Genomic DNA, 24156 nt, shown 5'->3' on the forward strand with positions numbered 1-24156 from the left:
TACCAGGTCACTCTGAGTGGGGGCTGTCATTGCACTCTCAAAATAAAATAAGTGGGGAAAGCAGTAATTAAATCTTCACAGAATGGTATTAGGGACTTCTCAGCTCTCATGAAACTTTGTATCCACTTTAAGTAATGTATTTTCTCTTACAGGCATTGAAATTCTAATGACAGTCTGATATTTAAGATTAAAAATGAATACTAAACACTGACAAAGGAAAACTTTGGGAGGGGATGATTTCTTTGGCTTACAGTCACTCAAGAAGGGAAGTGAGGGCAGGAACTGCAGGCAGGAACCAAGGGGCAGGAACTGAATGAAGCGGAGGCCATGGAGAAGTGCTACTTCTGGCTTGCTTTCCCTAGCCAGCTGTTTCCTTTTAGTATAACTCAGCGTCACTTGCCTATGCTTGCACCACCCACAGTGGGCTGTGTCTTGTCATATTAATCATTGACCAGTAAAATATCCCTAGAAGGCCACTGTGATGGGGTTGCTTTCATATTTGAGGTTCTTTCTTCTCGAACAAATTTTGTCAAGTTTTCAAAACAACAGCAAAAATAAAAGCAACAACTGACTAGTACAAAAATTTGAAATAGAATAAGGAGTTTCAGTTCTGTTTTTATACACTATATATTCTCTCATTTTTCCCCTTGGGTCTTGGGTGCAAGGTATAAGGAGATAGACTAATCTTGATTAGACTTGGTTATCAACAAATAACCATTGTGCATAAACCAATGAACAGCCACATAAAGCAAACAAAGGAGTTTACAATAGGAGTTTAGAATCAATGTAATGACAGAGGACAAACTATTGATACCACCAGAGCAAGAACATAATAAGATGGGAACACATTTTAAGACAATTAGTCTAGAAACAAAGAATAGCATAGGCTATTCATAGGCACGATAGATAGAAAAGAAGATGACAAAGAGACAGTGTTTGAGGCCTGTGGAGAAGCTGGCATCAAGTCAGGAACTTTCTTTTATCCCAGACATCACTCAAAACAAATTACAAGGAGAGCACTGGACTCAAACTGAGGAGACCTTTCATAATGTGGAGAACACACATTCAGAAATTACAGAAAGAAATGTCAGCTTGAAAAGAAAATACACAAGAATTCAAGATACAAAACAGGATTTGGGAAAAGAGGTCTGATACAATAAGAGAATGAAGGAATAGCTATAGGAAGAAACACTCCTTTCTAGATTTTTTTATTTTTAATATGTGTACGTATGTGTGTGAGGATAGGCACATGAATGCAGGTGCCCATAGAAGCCAGAAGATCCCCAACAGCTACAATTACAAGCTATTATGAATTGCCTAATGTGTGTTCTGGGAACCAAACCCAAGTCCTTTCAAAAGCAACAAGTGTTCTTAACCACCAAACCATTTCTCCAGCACAAGCAGTATTATTTTTGTTTAGTTTGTAAAGTCATGAGAGGAAATGTGTGTGAAGTTGAGTTGTCAGTTCTGGTGTGAGCTTGGAGGGAAAGTTAACATCCCAGAAGGTGGAAATCCTGAAAATGCAGCCTTTTAACTAGAGATCTTATGAGCCTATAGACTCCCCAGTTAGTAGGCAGGTGTATTATGTACTTGGGAGTACAGGAACTGGCTTGGTTTCCTGCTGATTGTCTTTGTGAATGCTTCCACCTTCCCCAAAAGCAGACATGTCTCAAGAGTTGTAAATAAGGTCAGGGAGGACATGCTTGGGTTTCCCTTCCAGAGGCAGGAAACAGTCTGTTCTTGGTTTGTAGACAGAAGCCAAAATAAAACCACAAAGGGGCAAAGAAAAGCCCATTAGTATCTTTGGGAGTCAAATTGTGCAGTTACAGCTGTTCTCAGCAGGAAGGAAGTTACAGCATAAATGGCCTGTGATGGAGGAGCAGAGAGCAGAAGACAGAAAGGAAGGGTAATACAGTGTGTGTGCAAAGAGGATGGACCCACCTGCCTGGGAGGGGCCTCGTTACACACTCAGAGTTTGTCTGAATGCTTTAGATGTTCAGTTTCAAAGGCACACAGGCTGGGCACTAGTCTGTTGAGTTGACAGTTGTGGGATGGATAATGATCTCAAGCCAACTCCCTCCCTTCACCCAAACTGAATCTTTCAAGCACCTTCAATAATTGCTTAGATTTCAGCTTTCTAGCAATGGACAGAGGATCAGGATCAATATCAACTCTGTCATTTGGGAGCTAAGGCTGCAGGGAAAAGGTGAGAGGCACTTCTCCCTTCATAAGCTGTGGGAAGTCAAGCGTCTTTTCCATTCTTCACCCTTCTGAGCTAATGCTGTGTGAGTGTACATCCTTATGTGTATATGCATCTGCATGTGTGTGTGTGCATCTGCAAGTGTGTATGTATCTGTGTGTTCATCTGTATGTATGTGTGCATCTGTAAGTGTGTGTGCATCTGTGGGGTGCACATCTATAAGTGTGTGTGTATCTGTAAGTGTGTGCCTCTGTGTGTGTGCATCTGTGTGTGTGCTCATCTGTAAGTGTGCATGCATCTGTAAGTGTGTGCATCTGTATGTGTGTGTGCATCTATGAGGTTGTTGCATCTCTTAGGGTGATTTAATCTATATGCATGTGCTCACCTGTAAATGTGTGTACATCTGTAAGCGTGTGTTCATCTGTGTGTGTGTGTGAATCTGTAAGTGTGAATCTGTAAGTGTGTAGTGTCCATCTGTGAGTGTGTGCATCTGTGAGTATGTGCATCCGTATGTGTGTGTGCATCTGTATGTACGTGTGCATTCATATGTATGTGTGCATCTATATGTGTATACATGTATGTGCACCCATACCAAATTCTCACTGTAGGATACATTTTTCTTGTTTGTGTTTCCCCTTCAGTAAGCATCTGATATCTTAAAGTATATCTTAAAGGATGTATCCTATGCCAAACGTCAGATTGCTTTCGAATTACCCTGGTCCTGAATCTGATGAGCTAAATATAGTGTCTATTTTTCCCCTCTTGACAAAGACCTTTACTCTTACTGAAATTATTCTCTATTTGAAAAGTCAAAATAGAATTTAGCTCAAATCTACTTTAGACAGTTTATTTTCCTCATCTTTCCTAGTTATAGAAAATGTAATATTTGAAATACCAGTACCTATCATAAATCAAAATTGATGTGTAAGCATGAAAGATGCATTTCTAAAATTACTTCTTCCCTTGGTGCTCCTTAAGGGACAGATGAGATGGTAAATTGAACTTAATTTTTATCATAGGCACATCTTTCTCCCTTTCTCTGAGATGTACTTTTTCTTCTCTGAGACCATCACTCCAGCTTTATCTTTCCCAGTTGTCAGTGGTTGGCCCACAGCTCTTGTCATCCTTGATTTTCTTTAGTTCAGTGCTGGGACAGTATCACATTTTCTCTTCCTCATTTTGAAGAATAATTTTTCTTGTTTCTAATTGCCTTTGCATCTGCTGTCTTTTGTTGGTGAGCAAGAGAGCAAGTTTTTGTGGAGAGCCAACTTTTAACCATGAGAGCCATCATTCATCAGAAAGGCTGTGATAATTTGAAAGAGATTCTTGAGGTCAGGACTGTTGGCTGTTGATATTTCCTTGCAGAAGGAGAAAAGGAGAAAGTCATTGGTCCACCACCCTGGATTTGAGCAGCTCCTGCATAAAGCTCCTAGCCTATTCTAGATCATTCTGCTCTCAACTGATGTGGCTTCATGGCCTTTTGTCATGCTAGATTATACAGATAGCTATGTGTGATAAGATTTAATATTATGGATATTTTGGAGTCACCCATTATCCTGAGAGCAACCATTCACCCATGTTCATCAATTAGCCCTAGTAAACTTATTAGTTGTCCAAAAAGTTGAATTTTGCTGGGATTAATTTTGTTTGTCATTGTTGTTCTATCTGAGAAGGTGTGAGCATTTTTTTTCATGTCACTCAAGAAAAAAATTATGCAATACAACTCTTAACACTTCATCCTAAACTTGTTCTGAACAAACAGGTCCAGGAAAGATGCAATAGTGGGTGCCTTTGACAGCCAGGCAGGGGGCAATTACCCAAGGACAGCAAGAGGAGAGACATCTAACCAGACTGTAAGACATATATGATGATATTTTAAGAATAAACACATTTAAAATGCTATTACATTCAGAAGCCAAGACTTCTTCAACATAATCATGATTTTCTACTTCCCGGGTCATGAGCACACAATTTCCTTTAGCTTCATTTTCCCTTTTGGAATGCTTAGATTGTAACAGTATTATAGTAAAAACATATGCGTCCTTATGTAAACAGGGCTTCAAACACCATTAATTCATTTTCATTCTTTTTTTCTTTTCTTTTTCTTCTTCTTTCTTTCTTTCTTTCTTTTTTTTTTACTAAGACATGGTTTCTCTGTGTAGTTTTGGAGCCTATCCTGGCATGTTCTCGGTGGCTCAAAACCATCTATAATGAACACCATTAATTCTTAGAGCTATCATTATGCAGCAACCTTGAGAAGAACTGAAGCTCGCCAAGATTGGGGCTGGGGAATTTGATTCATTTTTTTTTCTGTTACAGTTAAGGGTTTGGAAAGAAGCCTTAGAACTTCCCCATGGTTTGGTCAAAATCAGGGTGGTCCATTTTTAGAGAAAATGGTCATTTTTGATGACTGCTTTCATTAACTCCACTAAGTATCTGATTCAGGCACCCACTTATCCCTTCTCCCCATAAATAGAGCAATTCAGTATGTGGGGTGCAAAGCTTCCCAGTGCACTTTGTCCCATTTCTGTTAGGTGTAATGTTCTTGGGGCAAAAGGTTGGGTTATTGGCAGGATGTAGGATGAAACTGAGGTCTTTTGTTTCTAACCTCATGCTTAACCATATGGCAGATACCAGAGAAGTGAGTGATTGTGTATCATCAGAAGAGATTATCTGTATTTAAATGGCCAGGGTCCTGAATAGCAATTTACGTTGACTCTTAAATTATAATTCTTACTTGTCTCTTGCCTGCCCTGCTCTAGAACCTTCTCGTATCCACTCTGGTCACAACTTGTCACTGCCAGTCATATCACACTTAATCCAGGCCAAAGCCACATTATACAACAATTGAGGCCTGGGTCAGCCCCGAATGCTCTGGTTTGTATACATAGTGCCGATATTTAATAAGTGAATTTCACAGATTATACCAGCAGAGCAGAAAGCTTGACCCTCCTGCATAGGTTTTCTTCCTCTGGACCACTCAGCACAGTGGATCTTGGCAATTTGGTTCGGGACCTACTTATTCATTTCTTTTGCCTGCCATGTAACAAGTTTATTAAAAATATTTGGCTTATGTGTGTAGCAGGGGGGATTTATGATAATTTAAGTTATAAACAGGTGGCCCCAAAGGTATTATGAAATGCCTTTGATCATAGATCTTTAGTAAATGTGGATGGCAATGAGATGTGTTCTTCACATTTTTCATAAATCACAGGCAACGTAATTTGTCTTCCATCAGAGGAGGTTTTGTGCTTTAAATTGTAGGATAATAAAATCTGAGGTATAATTTTCATATGAGCGTATGTGTACTGGCTAAATGTAGAGAATCATTACACGGAGATGGTAAAGAAGGTGCATAGCACATTGATGTGTGAAGTGTGCTGTGTGTGCCTGACAATTTATGCGGCTTCTCTGTACTTACATGGTGTGAGCAAACACAGTAGCTCACAATGAGAAATTATGCCACTCAATCCAACTTCACCAACGGTCAATTTTTATGGTATAATGTAAAAACAGATTTTATATTTGTTCTTGATTCCAGATTGAATAGCTAATTATAAAATAGCAGTAAATAATGAATGAATGAATAAATGCCCAGGGAAAGGGCTTTGTGAGCAATTGGCCAAGCAGCAATAACTTGCTGTCTGTCACTAAGGTTGTGGGGAGCTGCTTTTGTTTTTGTTTGTTTTTTGTGGGGTTGGGTTTGGTCCTAGTTATATGACTCCTGTCTCATCCATCCCTTCATTAGGAAACAGATACACAGTGAGTTGCAAGAGAGGCTCCTGCTCAAGAGAAATCCATGACCTCTTACCAAGTGACTGGCCCTTCTGTGATGTTCAGCCAACCAATGGACTTCTCATATTTGGGAGATTTCTTCATTAGCCAGTCACACTCTGGCCAGCCCCACAGGGTTTCAGGTCACCAACATTGTCCCTGACTTCCTTCACTTCCAGGCATAGCTTTCTTGTTATCTTTTGGAGAAGTGAGAGAAACATCATAGACTTACAAGCCTGTATTTTATATAAAAGTAACTTCTCCTCTTCCCTGGGAGCATGTCTCTTCTATTCATCGCAGCCATCAGAGGCGGTTCTGAAAAAGATTGCTCTAATAAGGTAACAGTACCAAATATTGAGAAATAAATGGATTTTCTGTGGAGAGTGAGAAGAAGGCAAGAAATGGTCAAGAAAAAAAAAGCCCACAAATTAAATGGATTATAGATAAAGCACACAGAGTGAGCATCCTTCCATCCCTTTGTGTTTCCCGAGAATAACTCTCTGCCGCAAAGCCACAAAGTGGCACAAATACAAATACATCCATTTGCCTGCTGGGATTAAATTCCTCTAATTACACAGCCCCACTTGATATGGAGGACCGTCGCATCACCTCTCGTTTTTTTTCTTTTGCAATCATTGTTATATCCGTGCTCTATAATCAGCGTTCATCACAGCTAATTAGAGCCTCTTCGTCTGTTGTTCCTGAGACCTGACATTCCTAGAGTTCAACTGAAAATTCATTTTAAATATCTCTGGGCTCCCAGGGGAAATGAGAATGCGAGAGTTGTATTATTCCCAAATGACTTTTTGAAATTTTAATGTACTGCGATTTTCTTCTTTTTTTTATGGAATTTAAATGATTAGTCACAGAGCAAGAAAGCAAGCCCTACTTAAAACTTTTCAGGACTGGGCTGTGATTTGAAGTCTCATAGGAGTCACGGTTTTTTTCTCCATAAGGGTGCTGTGCCCAGAGCAAATCTCACTGCATTAGAAAGAGACTCAGTGTTGATTACTCTTAGAGGAGAAAGGTCATGTCCAAAACACCAGTTAAGTCCGAGGTTCTATGCAAAGAATGCAATTTCTGTTCCATATAACTCAGTACCTAAGGTTTCTAACTCATAACCGGGCTGTTTCATGTGGCAATCCCACCTTCTGTTACTAAGGTGACCGTAAACTTTGAACCTTGTTAAAAGAGTAAACCTGAGTTGGCATCCACCGTTCTTTACAGTGTGATTGTTGTGTTGTCCTGCTTCATTTTCGCCATTGTCCATAGTTTATATATCCTTTCTGCTATTTGTGCCATTATTGTGGACTAAATCAGTCAGAAAGAAACAAACCTAAGCTGCTGGGCAAGCATTTGCATCCTCAGAAGCAGGGTTTCAAACATGATGATCCGTGCATATGAACACATACTTACAGTCTGGAGGCCTCTGTAGACAGGAGTTAACTTCACAACTATGGTGAGTTTGTAGAGGGGGTGAAAACTCAGGGAGAAAATAAGCAAGGCTTCTAGATGGGGTATAGTCACATTGTGCTGAAAGGCAAAGGCACTAATAAGAGCTAACATTTATGGGGCGTAATTCTGTTACTGTTCTAATCACTGAAAAAAAGATTGTCTCCTTTAAATCTTGAGAAAGTCTTACAAAGTACTACAGGGTACTTCCACTTTGCAGAGACGGGACAAAAGTATATAAAGTTAGGAGTTGGAAGAAGTATACCACAAGTTTAGTTTTAAAAGATGTCTGTAATAGCAGCATCCTTCCCAGAATGTTTCAACACTTTTGCCGTTGCCTCATTAATCGGGGAAACGCATTCCTTTGTTTGAATGTACATTTCTCCTGAGTCTCATAAGAAACAAACAGAATGCAGCAGTTGTGGTTGTTTCAAAGTTTAGGTCAGAAATGAAGGTCCACAGCCACTGGTACATTGTTCTGGGACTCTGACACTCTGTAGCTCTAGCAATCTATCTGCCCACAGCTGGCATGCTCTGAGGCTACCCAGCTAGCTACCCTAAGGAAGAGACTATCAGGAATACCTTAGGTTTAAAGGGGAGAGGGAGGGAGGAAGGAGAAAGAGAGGAAGGAGGAGGAGGAGGAGAAGGAGGAAGAGGAGGGGGAGGTAGAGGAAGGAGAGAAGTAGAAGGAGGAGGAGGAGGAGGAGGGGGGGAGGTAGAGGAAGGAGAGAAGTAGAAGGAGGAGGAGGAGGAGGAGGAGCAGGAGGAGGAGGGGGGAGGTAGAGGAAGGAGAGAAGTAGAAGGAGGAGGAGGAGGAGGAGCAGGAGGAGGAGGGGGGAGGTAGAGGAAGGAGAGAAGTAGAAGGAGGAGGAGGGGGGGAGGTAGAGGAAGGAGAGAAGTAGAAGGAGGAGGAGGAGGAGGAGGAGCAGGAGGAGGAGGGGGGAGGTAGAGGAAGGAGAGAAGTAGAAGGAGGAGGAGGGGGGGAGGTAGAGGAAGGAGAGAAGTAGAAGGAGGAGGAGGAGGAGGAGGAGGGGGGAGGTAGAGGAAGGAGAGAAGTAGAAGGAGGAGGAGGAGGAGGGGGGAGGTAGAGGAAGGAGAGAAGTAGAAGGAGGAGGAGGAGGAGGAGGAGGGGGAGGTAGAGGAAGGAGAGAAGTAGAAGGAGGAGGAGGAGGAGGAGGGGGGCGGTAGAAGAAGGAGAGAAGTAGAAGGAGGAGGAGGGGGGGGAGGTAGAGGAAGGAGAGAAGTAGAAGGAGGAGGAGGGACCAAACACTTGAAGCTTCTTGTGCTTCAACTCCAGTCACAATATGGCTGCACCCAAGAAAATAAGTGGAAACCAAGACTGCAAGGCAGGACAAGCCTGTTTCTTCATTCGGACCCATAGAAACTGCCAGATAACATTAATTGTAGTTTCACCCACTGAATTTCAGGATGATTCCTTATATAGAAGTAGACATACTCCTAATAGGAACTAGAGTCAGAATTTGAACTTTGGTTCCATTCTATGTACTGTTATATTTGGTATAAATGAACACTCCTTCACATCCTTCACATGGAGGTATGAGAAAAAGAAAGAAAGCAAAAGAAAAAAAGTAAAAGAAATTACTCCTTTAGGTCAGTATTCTGAGAGGCAGGCAATACTTTTGCTGTAAGGTTTTTTCCCCCTCCCGTTTACAGCTGAAAATTAAAGGAAACAAAACAGTGAAATTTCAGGAGCTCATGAATACATCAGTAGTCAGGACTGTAAAAGCTGACTGTCCAGTGACTTGGGAGATGCATGACACACCTCTGCAGTGATGATGTCACATCTCTGCAGTGATGATGTCACATCTCTGCAGTGATGATGTCACACCTCTGCAGTGATGATATCACACCTCTGCAGTGATGACGTCACATCTCTGTAATGATAACTTCCAACCGTATTAAAGTGATTTAGTGTTTAGACTGCATGGAAACTAATATTTTGAATCAGGCAATCATTTCTGATGAGCTCAATGGGTTGATAGAAGAAAAGTTACTTTGGATAAAGTTTGGATTTTAGTGAGAGAAAATACATCCTTTCTTCTTAGTTAAAACACTTAATGAGTTCATGCATCCCTAGAAACCAGCAAGTTTTTTGAATATGAACTTCCCAAAACAATAAAGTCTTCCTCCTTGGATACTGTGGGATCAGCATAAAGATATTTACTAAATAAGGTACTGAGAATGATTTCTTACTATCTCAGTTTCATTATTTATAAAATATAAATCAATAACTGAGTTTTTCAACCAGAAATTATTTGTACTTATCACACATTCAACCAAGAGATTTTTCTAGATCATAAAGGGCTACTTCATAAACAAATACCTAATGCCTGAAGTAACAATTTATCTCCCTGACCTGTCTCAGGGTACATCGATATTATGTATAAAACAGACACTGCACACTCTCACATCTGTGACTACCATCAGCCTATGATGCAATACCAATTGGGAAGCCAGCCAAGGGTTGTCCTCGGGGCAGCCCATTGTGCTTCGCTTTGGAGTCTCATTCACTTTCCGTCCTTCCTTTCTTTTGTGAGTGTTAGGATAGATTGTCTTTGAGAACTCCACACGTGGATACTACATCTCTGTCACTTCTACCTCCCACCCTCGACCATCTCCAGTGCCCCCACTCCCACATTCATGGTCTTTTCTTTAATCATCTTTTTTGCACATATATTTGCATAATAACACACAAATGTATCTATAATCTACTGAGTACATTTCATGCTGTTAGTATGTACATGTGTCCCATAGCTGGCTATTTGGGATTGAACAACCTTTGTGGCAGCTCATGAGAAAAGGAGACCGATTCGTCTTCTCTCACCAAGCTTGATCACTCATAGCTCATCATTCGATTTCTTAACAATAACTTATTAATTATAAGGCATACTTTGCCTCACTGATTTGTGAACTTCAAATACCACTCTGACTGTAAACTTTTATGAAACTATTTTATAAAGTGATATAATACAATTATATTTATTAAATTTATATTACGTTGCAATATATGACTAAATTTGTGGTATAGGTTCTGTACAGAAATGTAAAGAATAGATGAATTACTTCTACTCTAAAATATTTAGGGGGGGCTTTCAAGACAGGATTTCTCTGTGTGACAGTACTGTCTTTCCTGGAACTCACTTTGTAGATCAAGCTTTGAACTCACTGAGATCTGCCTGCCTCTTCCTCCCAAGTGCTGGGATTAAAGGCATACACCACCACAGCCCGACTTATTTGTTTTATATATTGGTGAGAGTGAGATGGGGAAGAGAGAGAGAGGGAGAGGGAGAGGGAGAGAGAGGGGGGGAGGGAGGGAGGGAGGGAGAGCGCTCTCATTCAAAAGAGGTGAGAGGACAACTTTGCAGGAAGTGGTTTTCTCCTTCCACCTTCTTTTTGAAGCAAAGTCTCTCTTGTTATTTCTGCCACTGTACTGTGTATGGGAGCTTCTGGGCTATTCTCCTGTCTGTGCCTCCAAGAACTCATGTGGAAGGAAGAAACAATTCTGGGACTAGGGTTACAGATGTGAGTCATTAGACACAGCATTTTTGCATGGGTCCAGGGGCTCAAGCCCAAGTCTCTAGCAGGCCTCCACAGTAAGTACTTTTATTCACTACACCTCAATAGCTTATTTTACTTTTTAATTAGTTTTTTTTGGTATATTGTGCATTTGTGCCTGTGGCTTTTTCCTGATAAAAGTACAGTAAGCTCAGGTGTTACATAAATCATGTCATTCAATAGAGCGACTTTTTGTGTAGTGAATTGATGAGGATTATTTATAAACTGCACAAAGAACTTGAATTAAAGGCAATTTGTTTTAGAAGACCACTTTACTATAAATAGAGCAAACATTTTAATGGAGAATAAATGTCTTAAGTAATCACCATTGGAAAAATGATAATAATACTCACTGGAAGTCTAGTTTATTGAACCTTCACTATGAGGTCATCGTTTTGCATAACTCATTTAATTTCTCAAAACAACTGATGAAGGAGGTATTAATGTCATTACACTCATTTTACAAATGAAGAAAAGGGAAAATAAAAATGATACAAGAGCTAAATAAAAGAAGGATTTGCAATCCAACTCCAGTATACATCTGACTTAGTTACTTTTCTGTGCTATAAAGAGACACCATGACCAAGGCAACATATAAAATAAATTATTCAGTTGGGGGCTTGCTTACAGTTTTGGAGGGTTAGTCCATTACTATCATGGCAGACAGAGTGATAGCAAGCAGGCAGGCATGGTGCTGGAGCTTATATCTGACCTGCAAATTGCAGGCAGAAAGTGTGACCTGGACCTCGAGTGGGCTTTCAAAGTGACACACTGAGGCTATGCTTGCTCCCAAAAGGCCACACCTCCTAATCCTTCACAAACATTTCCAATTATTGGGGACCAAGCATTCAAATATTGAGTGTATGGGGGCCTTTTGGCTCAAGCCACTACAGTGTCCTTATTTTGACAGTCAATGTAGTTAGAAGGATCTAAAACATGCTATACATACCTTTTCTAGTGACGAGAAGTGATGCAATGGATCACTTTAACCCTGCAGAGAATTCCACTAAGCATGACATCTAAAGACATCTAAACTGATCTACTATAGACAATGACTGCAATCAGATCCACAAATCATAACCTTATAAAACTCACTTGCTTAAAAATGTAAGGTTTGCACATACTTTGTAGAAATTTTCACAAAGGAAACACAAAGTCCCTTCAAAACAAAATAAAAGTGCATGTGCTAAACTGCAGCGCATACATTTAGTTTGGAGAAAATTTTGAATTAAAATAAAACATTTCTTATTCCACCTCTTTGCTCTGTTGTTGCTACCTCTCTTCAGTATATCTGTCAAGCTTCTAAAATCCACATGAAGATTCACTAACACTCAAACAACAGACTAAATGAAGCATGAGAGTTGAGATAGATGCCTCATTTAAGAAAATGATCACATACAAAGAATCCAAATCCTCTAATTTTGTTTAAAGATAAAAATTTAATGGCTGCTTTATGTAGATATTTTTCTTACTCATTTCAGTTTCTACTATAATTTTTGTTCTATAACAGAAATGCAATACTGTTCTTGGAACCATCGTATTTAATTCCCAAAGAGACTGCAGTTTGTCATTACAGATGGAGTGATAGCCTTGATGGTATCATTGAACTTTTGTCATGACTAACATGGAAGACTTGCTGTGTGTCAGAGAATTTTGTCATTCATCTTGCTTTTGAAAGACCAAATTTATTTGCAACCTTGAATGACATTGGCTACATGAAGCAGCCTGAAATCTATCAAACCTGAGTCTTAGAAAACTGCAATTTGAAATCTTATGTGTTGACCTGATTTTCAGAACCAACTTCAAAGTCAATGATGTTCAAATATTTTCTTATAAACCCAGAGATTTTTTAGTGATAACAATAACTTTATGTTTTCATGCAATTTTTTTCTGAGTACATGAGGTCACATAAAATATACCATGTGTTCTTATTTTCCTTTTAGAGAAAGGTATAAATTAATGCCATTAGAAACACATGTATCTGTCTTATATTAAAAAAAATGTCAGGGTGAAACTGAAAAGTCAACAGATCAATGCAGTGGGGTTTAATCTTTCCTTGGATTATTAAGTCAACAGTTGAAGTAATCATCTTACATTGGCAGTTAGCAGAATTGTATGGAAGTGTATCCAGAGAAAGCAAGATTGTTTTTGAGCTTTCTGTGATGAAATGTATACAATGGGCTATATCTGAAGATGACCTTGTAATTTCATCCTAGCCATTGTTCAGTTAAAATTAAACAGAAAGTAATTGAGTACTCTCTGTTAACCAGATTTGAATGTTCAGGCATGTGTGTGGTGGTGGAGGGACTAGTTTCTCTGACTTCAATGTCCAGCAGCATATATCTTTGAGAGTCAAGCGGGCAATTCAGTTCAGCATGACTAAGTAGCTGGTGTTGGCTCAAACTTCCAGAGTCTGACCCCAAGTCTTTTATTTTAGGCATATTTAAGCACAGTGTAATTTGATAAATAGTTTCCTGGTGATAATTGTCAGTTTCATGTGCAAGGTAAAGCATGTATACATCTCCTTGAGGAACAAAATAAGCTAAATAAACATCACATGCGACCACCTTGAAACTCTTCATAAAGCACACATGGCATCTTCTGTAAATATAGGTTCTATAGATCAACTGAAAAGCCACACTTACATTAAGGTTCTGGAGGAATGTCCAGGGTGGTCTGGCACAGATACTGCAAAGGTCACCAGGCTAGAATGCAAGTCTGCTCCCACCCTTCTGAACATATAACAGATAATTTTGTTCCTTCTGTTGAAGGAACAACTCTGTGTGCTAACATTTCACGTGCCCCTAATGCTTATTTGTGAGTACAAGGACATCTGGACCTCTTACATATGTAATAATAGATACCAGTATTGTTCTTATAACAGTAATGACCACTATCTATAGAGCTTATTCTATATCACAAAACACACTAAGTATTTTGAACATTTCATATAATCTTATCCTCATGGTAGCTTTATAAAGTACTTTCTTTTTAATGTTTCCCTCATATTTTACTAAAGGTAAGTTGAGAAATAGAAAAATGCATACCCATAAAACAAAACTGTCCACAGTCATTTCATTCAAAACCAATTATCGAGAACATTTAACCTTGTTATCTCCTATTCTTTGAGAGCATGGTTAATAGATCCATGGGTATGTGTACTGTAACATATGAAAATACACACACTCTTCTTCAAGAGCATGGTTCATAGGCCCATGGATACATGTACTGTATCCATGTAACATATGTAAATATGTACATCCATCTTCCAGGGCATGCTTAATAGATCCATGGATACATGTACTATAACATATGTAAAAATATACACCATTCTTCTAGAGAATGATTTATAGAGCCTTGAATATGTGTACTGTATCCAGGTAACATATGTAAATAGATACACTCTCCTTCCAGAGCATGGTCTATAGATCCATGGATAAATGTATTGAACACATGTAAGTATACATATTCTTACAGTGAAGAGATGTGTGCAGATGCAGATGAAGATGCTTTGGAAAATTGCTTGTAAATGACTGGATTAGGCATATTTGGTGTAGAGTAGTTGAATTTTTAATATTTACTCTTGAGAACATTTACATTTTTCCTTTTCTGTAATTAAAATTATAAAATACACTATGTGTGTAATGATTCTATATTCTAAGAATAACACAGGGATATTCTTGGAACTGACTAAATTGCTGGGAAGAAAGAACCTCTGACTTAATATGCTACAATATTTTTTATTTCATCTTTGTTTTTGAAGTTTGATTACTCTGTACGTGAGATTTTAAAGTTATAAGAAGTATGGGGGTATACCTCATTTTATCAACATATATATGACTTGGGACTCAAAACCAGCACCACAAACATAAATATTTTAAAGATAAGTTTATTTATAGTTTTAAATCATGTATGTATGTATGTATGTATGTATGTATGTATGTATGTATGTATATACCTACCTATGTGGGTATGTGCATGTATGATTACAGATGTGTGATGTCCAGAAGACAGTGCACCTTGGAGCCAGAGTTATATTTGGTTGTGTGCTGTCCAACGTAGATTCTGGTAACAGAACTTGGGTCCTCTGTAAAAGTATGAAATAATTGTAACCACTGAGCCATCTCTCCATCTCCTGAAATAAAAAAATTGGATTTTCCACATATACTTTTTTTCTGGGGTTTTCTCTAAACTCTAAAAATATAAAATATATTTTATAATATATTTAGATGTTTGGTGGGCTGCTAAAATTTCTCCTAAACAAAAAAGGCATTTAGTTCTTTTGTGTTATTTTTATATACTAATGATTTTAACCAATAGAACCTCTAATTTCCTTTTTATTTTTTACTAAATTGTAATCTAATATTAATAGTTTGTGAACCAACTGAAAGTGTAGGGTCAGATTTGGTTTTATGTTTATTGGTAGTATAATAAGGATTACGACATTGAAGGGGATCACCACTCACCATATTTTGTGAGTATCTTAAAGTTATTAAGAGGTTTTGGAAATTATCTTTCAAAGGTGTACTTCTTCATATTCCTTGTGATTAAAGGGCCTTGCATTTGACTTCCCTGAAATCAGCTGTGGCAGTCTAATAGGAGAGATTTTAAGCAATCATTTTAACCAATCATTTTATTCACAGAGATGTTAAGTCGAGGGCCGCCCACTGTGCAAAGCAGTTTAAGGATTTTTCAGTCCTGGGTTTGGAGTTGATATGCTGGGACATCTTCCCTCAGCCTTGGATGTCCACCCAGGCTCCCCTGGGGCAACTCTGGGGATCTATGAGGGCATGATGTCAAGTCTTTCAGATTAGAAGAGAGAATGGAAAGCAGTAGCAGAACAGGAGCATCTGCTCCAAAGCCAAGTACAAGAATATATGCTTATAAAACAAAATAAAAGAGAGAGCATCCTGAGACAAATCATTTGTAGATGGTAGGTCTCATGACTACGCTTATGGAAGCGATAGGAGAGGCTGCAGAAGGTGAGGGAAATGCCAGATCTGGACAGGTGAAGTTAGGAACTGTTCCTGCAAAAGTAAAACCAAAGCGTAAGTACACAATTAGATGCACTTAAAACTTGGTGGGAGGAAATGACAAGGAAGCAAACAAACATCAGGAGCCAGCAGGTTGCTCAGTGGATGCATGGAAATCTAGAATCATTCTTTCCAACAGAGAAAACCAGCAACATTATTTTCAACAATGATGATGGAATGGCATAGGAAAAGCTTGAAGAAGCCCATGGTCAACCTAGAGATCTTCCACTGAGAAGACTCTTTAAAATTTGGCATAGAGTAAATGGTCCCTGGTGAGGAGCAGTTGCAGAGGAATGCGGTTTTAGGTGACTAGGTTTGGCTGTCCACTCATATTGTATAGCTCTGTATGATGCCTTTGTTCCAAAGAGTATGAAAGGTTCAGGCAGCCTTGTTACTGCAAAATGAGGAAACTTGCAATTCCTAAATCAGCCAACAGATCAAGGTCATCACCAACAAAGCTGAGTCCTCTTCAAAAAACACGATTCCCAGCCTGAAACAAGAAAGGCATCATGCAAATCATAGCAAAACACTACACTACACAACATCTAATTGGTTTTTCTCAAAAACCTCAAGGACAGCAGAACTAAAGACAGTTTGAGGCTTAAGAAGACACAGTACCTAAATTCAGTGTGATGTTATGGAGGGAATCCTGAGGCAGAAGAGGGGTATTTTTTTAAAACATGAAATGACAATAAAGTGTGACTATGTAACCATGGTCTATTGATGCCCACTGGTTAATTAAATAAATGTACCTAACTAACCTAAGATGTGTCTAATCGTGGGATGTAAGCCATGTAGACTGCAGGGTAACTTTTAACTTCGCAATTTTCTTACAAATATAAAACTCTTAAATATTCAGGTAACATATTTCCAAAACAAAGCATAAGAAAATTCCTGCCAAATTGTAAATATGAAAATACACATTCTGATCATTTTCAAAATGACAACATTGTAACTAGGAAGACGAATGGAGGAAGAAATGATTAGTCCCAGAAAGAGTGAATATAAGGATGAACCTAGGTTAATGTTCACATATAAGGTAGACATAATCTAAAATCTGAAACCACCATAGTGATGACAATCATTCAAAAATTCCAAGCCTAACAGAGCCAAAGGAACTCCAGTGACAATAGTTTCTAGAAGTTGCTAAACACTAATTTATATTACCATCTAATAGTTAATGCTGTGGTGTCTAGAGTTACCACTAAATTTAATAAATTAATATACAATAGACAGTTGACAAAAGCGGGAAAATGACAAACTAAAATCATAAATTTAAAGGAAAGTGTTTATGGATAAAAATTATAGCATAATATATCTCAAATTTATATAAAATTGGAAATTGTCAATTTAGTAAAAGGATGTCAGTAGTCATAGGTCAGTTACTGAGTGTCATCCTATAGTTAAAAAAGTAAGATGGTGGGTATCTAGAATATGTTTATGTTTGGAAAGAACTAGAATATGTTCAAATTACACATTGAGAAATTCTCAAATGTGTGAATAATAAATGTGTGAATAATGAAGTGGTAAAACAGACTTTAGAAAATGAAATTCATGCAAATGGTAACCAAAAGGAAATTGATACAGGTAACAATGTCACAAAAAGTCAACTTTAATGAGAGATGCTAGATCTAAAAAGTCACGCTTTATAACAGAGGGTCATATGTGCTAGGAAAATGTGACAATGTTAATAAAGCTTCAAACTGTATGAAACAAAACTTTCAATCGTAAAAGGACCAACAAAATCTGATTAAGAAAATCCTCGAAGATGTAAAAATATGAAAAGCCTATGTAGAAAACTCAAACTAAATAAATATACATGTTTATACATATTTGAAATGTATACATATACTTTAAAACCAATATCCAGCAAGTGTTAGCCTATAAAACAATTTAACAAATTTTGAAGAACTGATATTTTGTTGAATATATACTGTCTCCACCATGAAATTGATATAACATTTCATAACAAGACATGTCAAACTCCTCGTTGATTTTGAAGAAAGACCCTTAAGTATAATTTAAAATAATTTAAAGAAGAAACGTTCATTTATATAAGGAAGAATTTTGAGTTGAATAATAACTAAAATACAAACTGAAAACTGTGAGGCATAGGCAGTACTTTAGCTTTAGGAGACTTGTGCCTTGCCCCATATATACCAGTGAAAACGCTGTATTCAGAAGCTGGCATGGTTTCTTTCTCCCTTATGTCACACATGAAACTGTTCTATAAAAGAATGAATTCCTTTGCTTCCTCACTTGCTCTTCCTCCTCCTTCTCCTGTTTCTTCTCCTCTCCCTTCTGATGGTTCTCCTCCTTCTCCTCATCCACAACCTGTTTCTCTTTCTCCAGAAGTTCCAGAACCTCCATCCATTGAACGAACACCCAGCATACAGGATGAGTTCAGTTGCCACCTGATTCTACTGACTATCTTAGGAGCACCACCAAATTGGGCTTGTCAATTCCCAGAAACATGGAAGAAAATAACACATTTTCTTTTACCCACCTACTGTTGGGGTAGATTGCCACACATATATAGGTGAACAGAAATATAGTTTAAAGTAAGATTAAAAGACAATTACAGAATTTAGAAAATAAGAGAAACACACAGAAAGGAGAAGAAGGAACATAATGCAGAAGTATAGATAACTGAGAAAACAAATGAGCATTGCTGAAAAATATACAACACCTAGACCTTTGTTTTGGAAAACACAAGTTAAGTGACAAACAGCTGGGATGGAGATGTTGAATGGATGATGAGGTGGTTTGAATGAGAATAAGCTAACACTGGTCGCCAGTTATAAGCTATCAGGGAAGGATTCGGAGGTGTGGTCTTGTTGGAGGTGTGCCATCGGAAGTGGCCTCTAGGGTTACAAAAGCCCACACCAGGCCTAGTGTTGCTCTTGATGCCTCAATCCCTGCTATGATGATAAAGGACTAACTCTCTGAAGCTGTAAGCAAGTTCTCAATTAAATGCTTTTTTTGTAAGAGTTGCTTGGTCATGGTATCTTTTCACAGCAATAGAACAGTGACTAAGACGGGGGCATAGAAGATGATAGACATATGACAGATATATAAATATATACACAGATAGATAGATAGATAGATAGATGATGAATTATAAAAAAGATATAGGGGAATTTGAAATAATCCAAGCAAAAATAAAGAAGAGAATTTATAAGAACACAAGCACATCACTCAATATTCTTTCTTCAAAATGATTTCTGAGAACAAGAATGGAGACCTAAGTACAGATTAGGCAAGTTGGGTATCTAAAAGCATGAAAATTATGTAAAAAACTTAATAGCACTATATTCAGAAATTCATATGAAACAAAATAATTCCTTGAGTGATACAATTTACCCCAATGCATTTAGCTATTTAATCAAACATTTTATATGTAATAAATAAATTAAGCTCATAAGTCATTGCACACACAACATAGTGTATATATAGAGATACAATACACAAATAGCCACATGCTGCAAGTGCCATAATAAATGAACTTAAACAAACATTGAAGTAAGAAATAAAACTAAACTATTCAAGTGACAGAAAAAAAATAGTTCTAACCTGCTTTTGTTCCCATGAAAGGTGAGTACAAGAACCTGGTGTTACAAAAATCATGAGGAGACTAGAAGGGAAAGGAAAAAAATACTAGTCATATCATGAATATAACCACCAATATAATTTTTAAAGTCCTAGTTGAATCCAGAAATGTATGACAGGGGCACAATATCTTGGTAAGTTTTGTTTTAGAGGTGCTTAATCAGTCAGTGTCATTTATCAGCTTACAAATTAGTAAGAAAACCAAATAATTTCCTGTGTACATTCAGTAGTGGTAAGAATTTCCACTTGATTATTAATTAAATATGTACAAAATGAGAATATTATTAATCTGATCAGATGAATCTTCATAGATTGATTGATTGAAATATATATTCATTTCCACTCCTATGATGTGCATGTTAAAAATCATCCTTCCAAGGTTTGAGCAGAAACAGCCAATTGCAAACATCTCTTTTGTTTGAGATTATACTCTTAGACCAATATGTAAAATAACCAATATTTTAAGAGTTAAACAAATTGACAACACATTTGAACAAAAGTTTAAACAAATGTCACCCAAATGGCCAATAACATGAAAAGGTACTTAACTGAATTAATAACCAGGAAAATACAAATTAAGTTACAACTATATTAAAAATCTTCTCCAGAGGACCTGAAACAGAAACAGGACATCCCAAATATTATAAGGAATTAGTGGCATCTTGTCCTCAATACACAGCTGGAGGGAGTATAATTTAGATTAATCTCTTTGGGAGATGGCTTAGTCATAACTACGAAAGTAGAACATGTCAGACTGTTTGAACCTGTGATTCCAGTTGAGATATATCATCCAGTTGAAGTACATGTGTACATCAATCAAAGACTTGCTTGTATAGAAACATTCATGTCAACACTCTTCACAGTCATCAAAACCACCTAAATGGCCAATTGTGCTTCATCTGCAAAATGGATAAATAAACATTCTGATAAATCCATAGAATATAGTGTTATATAGGGGCAATAAGCCATGAGCTACAAGTTCATGCAGCACATGGATGTGTCTGTAAATGGATGAGTAATGAAAGATGGCAGGAAAAAACACGCAAAACTCACACTCCAAGTTTGTCTGGACACATTACAAACAAGCAAAGCTGATCTTTGGTGTCTCAAGGTCAAAGGACCTTCAGCTACACAGAGTGCTTCTTGGTCCTCGCTGGAAGCTTGTGCTGCTAGTCTGTGGTTGGACTCAGCACGAGAGCACAGCCTGGCACACACAGACCCTCAGCTTGAATCCACACAATTTAAAAAACGCACTTGTACACTTCATTTTTACAAAACCAAAGCATATACTTGAGGGTTGGATTCTTTTCAGTATGTATAACACAGTTCATTGAATAGTTTAAAAACGAGAAATGGGAGTTTCCAAGGTAGTATATCCAGGCTGGATGCAGTTAAGTAAAGTCCAATCAAGATTCCCTGTAGGTCACTCTGCCTATTGCCTCCTCGTTCCTGAAATACCACTTACACCATGCTCTTGTAGTCACTCAGATTGGACACACAGCCCTTCCATCTGTTTCCACTTGGCTTCTGCTGCTCCTCACTGGTCAGTCTCCCCATTTTCTCCTCTCTTTCTTCCCCCAGATCTCCCACCCTTACTTACCCTCTCCCTTATACTCTCCCTCCCACACCTGCTCCCTCCTAACACATTTCTCTTACTGAGCAAGAATCTGTCAAGATAACTCGTCTGCATATACTGAGCATGCTTAATAGAACAGAAGTGTAATAAAGTTACCTGGCAGGCCACTATCAAATCTAAAACCAGGTTGGAATGTGTCTTAGGTGTTAGCTGGATGGGAAGAATGCATAGATTTGAGTTTTATAACTAAAGATGACTTTTAGCCTTGAGTTTAGAAGTAGGCACAACCAAACCATGGCTCTGTTTAATTCCCAACCCCTGCTGGATACTACAGAACACTACTGCAATTTCTCTTCATGTTCTGGATCTCATCTTGAATTGCTGAGTGGTAGGAAATTTCTTTATCTGTCCTACGAATTCTCCAAATTTACTGAACTAAAAACTCTTTATTTAATTATTTAAAGGTACTGCTTCAGATATGAAAGATTAGGACTTGACTATTTCTCTAGAGCACGTTAGCTCTAATTAAATGAGATGCTGGGACAGGGGATATAACTCACTAGGTAAAGCTCTTGTTGCACAAGCTTGAGAACCTGAGGTTTAATACCCATGCACAACTGGGCACAACTGCACAGCTGCAATCCTGGGGCTTCTGTGTCAAGATGTGACAGATAAGGGAGGTCTCATAAACTCACAGGCCAAGAATCATAGCATACACCCAAATGAATCCATCGCAGGTGAGGACACCTGGGATTGCCCTCTGAGCTCCATGTGCATGTTATTCTGTGTGCATGCTTACAATCACATACATACTCATACACATATGCACATGAACACAGACACAAAATAAATAAAATAAAACAAGATGTTATTTCCTTTTCTCCTTTAAATCTGGAAGAAGGAATGTCAGATTGTTGGACAGATTTTAGGAGGCATTGTAGTTTTTTCATGTGTGTTTACTTCGAAGAGACTGATTCTCTACAACTATCCAATTGCAGATATAAACGAATGTGCTGTTGACAATGGTGGCTGTCATGACCAATGCTGCAATACGATTGGCAGTTATTACTGCAGATGTCAAGCTGGCCAAAAGCTGGAGGAAGATGGCAAAGGATGTGAAGGTACCAGTGAAGACTGTCTACTGATAAGGAAACAGAGAACATCTATATAATGCAAAGATCAGAGTTGTGTTCCATTCAAGCTAGTTGAAGCACTTGTGTTAAATAATATTATCAAAAGCATATCTTCTTGTGCCTAGATTACAAAATTGCAACCCATTAGAACACTTCAAGTAGCTTATTATAGGCAGCATATGATTATATGCTGGTGCTGTTTGTGCCACGTTCTGATTTCGATCATTTAAGTCCTGGAGTGAAGCACAGTTTTAAAAGCATTTTATTCATTTGTATAGTAAAAATGGTGCTTCGCATAAAAGAGTCATATGTAGCTAAAACAGAAATGGGGTGCACAAAGCTTACATGGGGACAGCATCCTTGTATCAAACGAACTTTTGCTGTGAGTTTAACTGTTTTCAAATTAATTCCTTTAATCTTCTATTTTTTTCTAATTCATCATCTTATTTACTTGACAGCCATTGAGTTCCTGTTCTCTATTAGGCATTATCCTATGCCTTAGAGATGTTAAAATTGATGAAATAAATTCTTCCCCGAAGGAACTCATTGATAGAGGAAAAGATGGAAACGTGTGCTCAGATCTTACAAACCGATGTGCTTGGGAATTCTTAAGTAGGGTTAAATGCACTGGAAACAAAGAGACATGGGCTGTTCTCCTAGTTCTGCCCCTAATTATGTAACCCTGGGCAAGTTCTTTAATCTCTCTGGGATTGCCATGTATAAAATTTAGAATAACGTTATCTCCTAAAACCACCAGCAAAGTTGCTTTGAGACCTAAATAAGACAATACATTCAAAACACTTAACATGCAGGATGATACAGCCTAGGCTCAGGACAACCAAGCACTGTGCTTGCATTCAGTTTACTTGGGAAGGTGAAGTGGGAAGAGAGAACTTCCCACACAGAGCACTGAACATGGCCTCTGGCCTGGGAGGATCATGCGTGCTGCTGACCATTGTCTTTTCTGGCTTTTCCCTATTCATTTCACTATAATTTTATAAATTCAGGCATCATTGTCTGTTGGTTTGGCTGTTTAAGAGCATGATAAGTAGGAAAGTAGTTTAGCTGTGTTGTGGACATAGATTCTAGGAATTCTCACTCCCTGCCTCCCCAGACAGTGTTCACAGTGAGACTTGTGCAAGTGGTAAAGAGAATTAAAATAAAGATATTCCTGGTGAAGGTGCCCTGAACTGAGGTAAGGGGTTTGGTAGGTATAGTTGACTTGGCTCACAGCACAGGTTCAAATTTTCAGTCTCCTCCACCATGACTCAGCCATGCTACCATTTGGGAAATTTAAGATAGACAGTCAGGCATGTTCAAGGACAAGAGAATCTGTGATCTTCAGAGATAGGCTTCACTCAGGGAAGACCCTTCTGGGAAGGTATAAATTCACAAGGCTGAAGAGTCTTATTCATTCATTCATTCATTCATTATTTCACTTCCTTGGATAATTTCTAACTTTGAGTGTGGTTAGCAGTAGTACTCCAGTATGGATTCAAAATCAGAGGAGCCCACAAGTTGAACGAGAGAGAATGGCCGCTGATGGCAACACAGAGTGTACCACTGTATGTTGCCAGTTGTCTCCTTTCCCCATCCTGACAGACAGTAACCTGTGTGTTGTCCTTTTGCAGAAGACTGTTATAACCATCAGTTTCATTATCATAGAAGCATCTCACACGCCTAGCCCAACTAATAGCTGATGTTAGACATAACAATTGTACAGGCATTCTATAGCAGTTATTAGGCTAATTAATAGAGCAGGTTAGACAGTATACTTCACACTGTACTTTCATCCACTCACCT

General features: G+C 38.3%; 1 protein-coding gene across 12 annotated transcripts in view; it reads left to right on the forward strand.

The window, feature by feature from the left end:
- Positions 1-24156, forward strand: part of LOC101823368 (EGF-like and EMI domain-containing protein 1) — a 648492-nt gene that overhangs the window by 371581 nt on the left and 252755 nt on the right. For all 12 annotated transcript variants that reach the window (XR_005880408.1, XM_040754542.1, XM_040754540.1 and 9 more), the window contains one exon: positions 22219-22341. Coding sequence is in view for 11 of the 12 variants with exons in the window: in XM_040754542.1 (XP_040610476.1) it covers positions 22219-22341 (123 nt within the window). In the remaining variant the exon portion in view is untranslated. The remainder of the gene's footprint in view (positions 1-22218; positions 22342-24156) is intronic.

The sequence above is a fragment of the Mesocricetus auratus genome, unplaced genomic scaffold, assembly GCF_017639785.1.
Source record: "Mesocricetus auratus isolate SY011 unplaced genomic scaffold, BCM_Maur_2.0 Super-Scaffold_100011, whole genome shotgun sequence".
Lineage (NCBI taxonomy): Eukaryota > Metazoa > Chordata > Mammalia > Rodentia > Cricetidae > Mesocricetus > Mesocricetus auratus.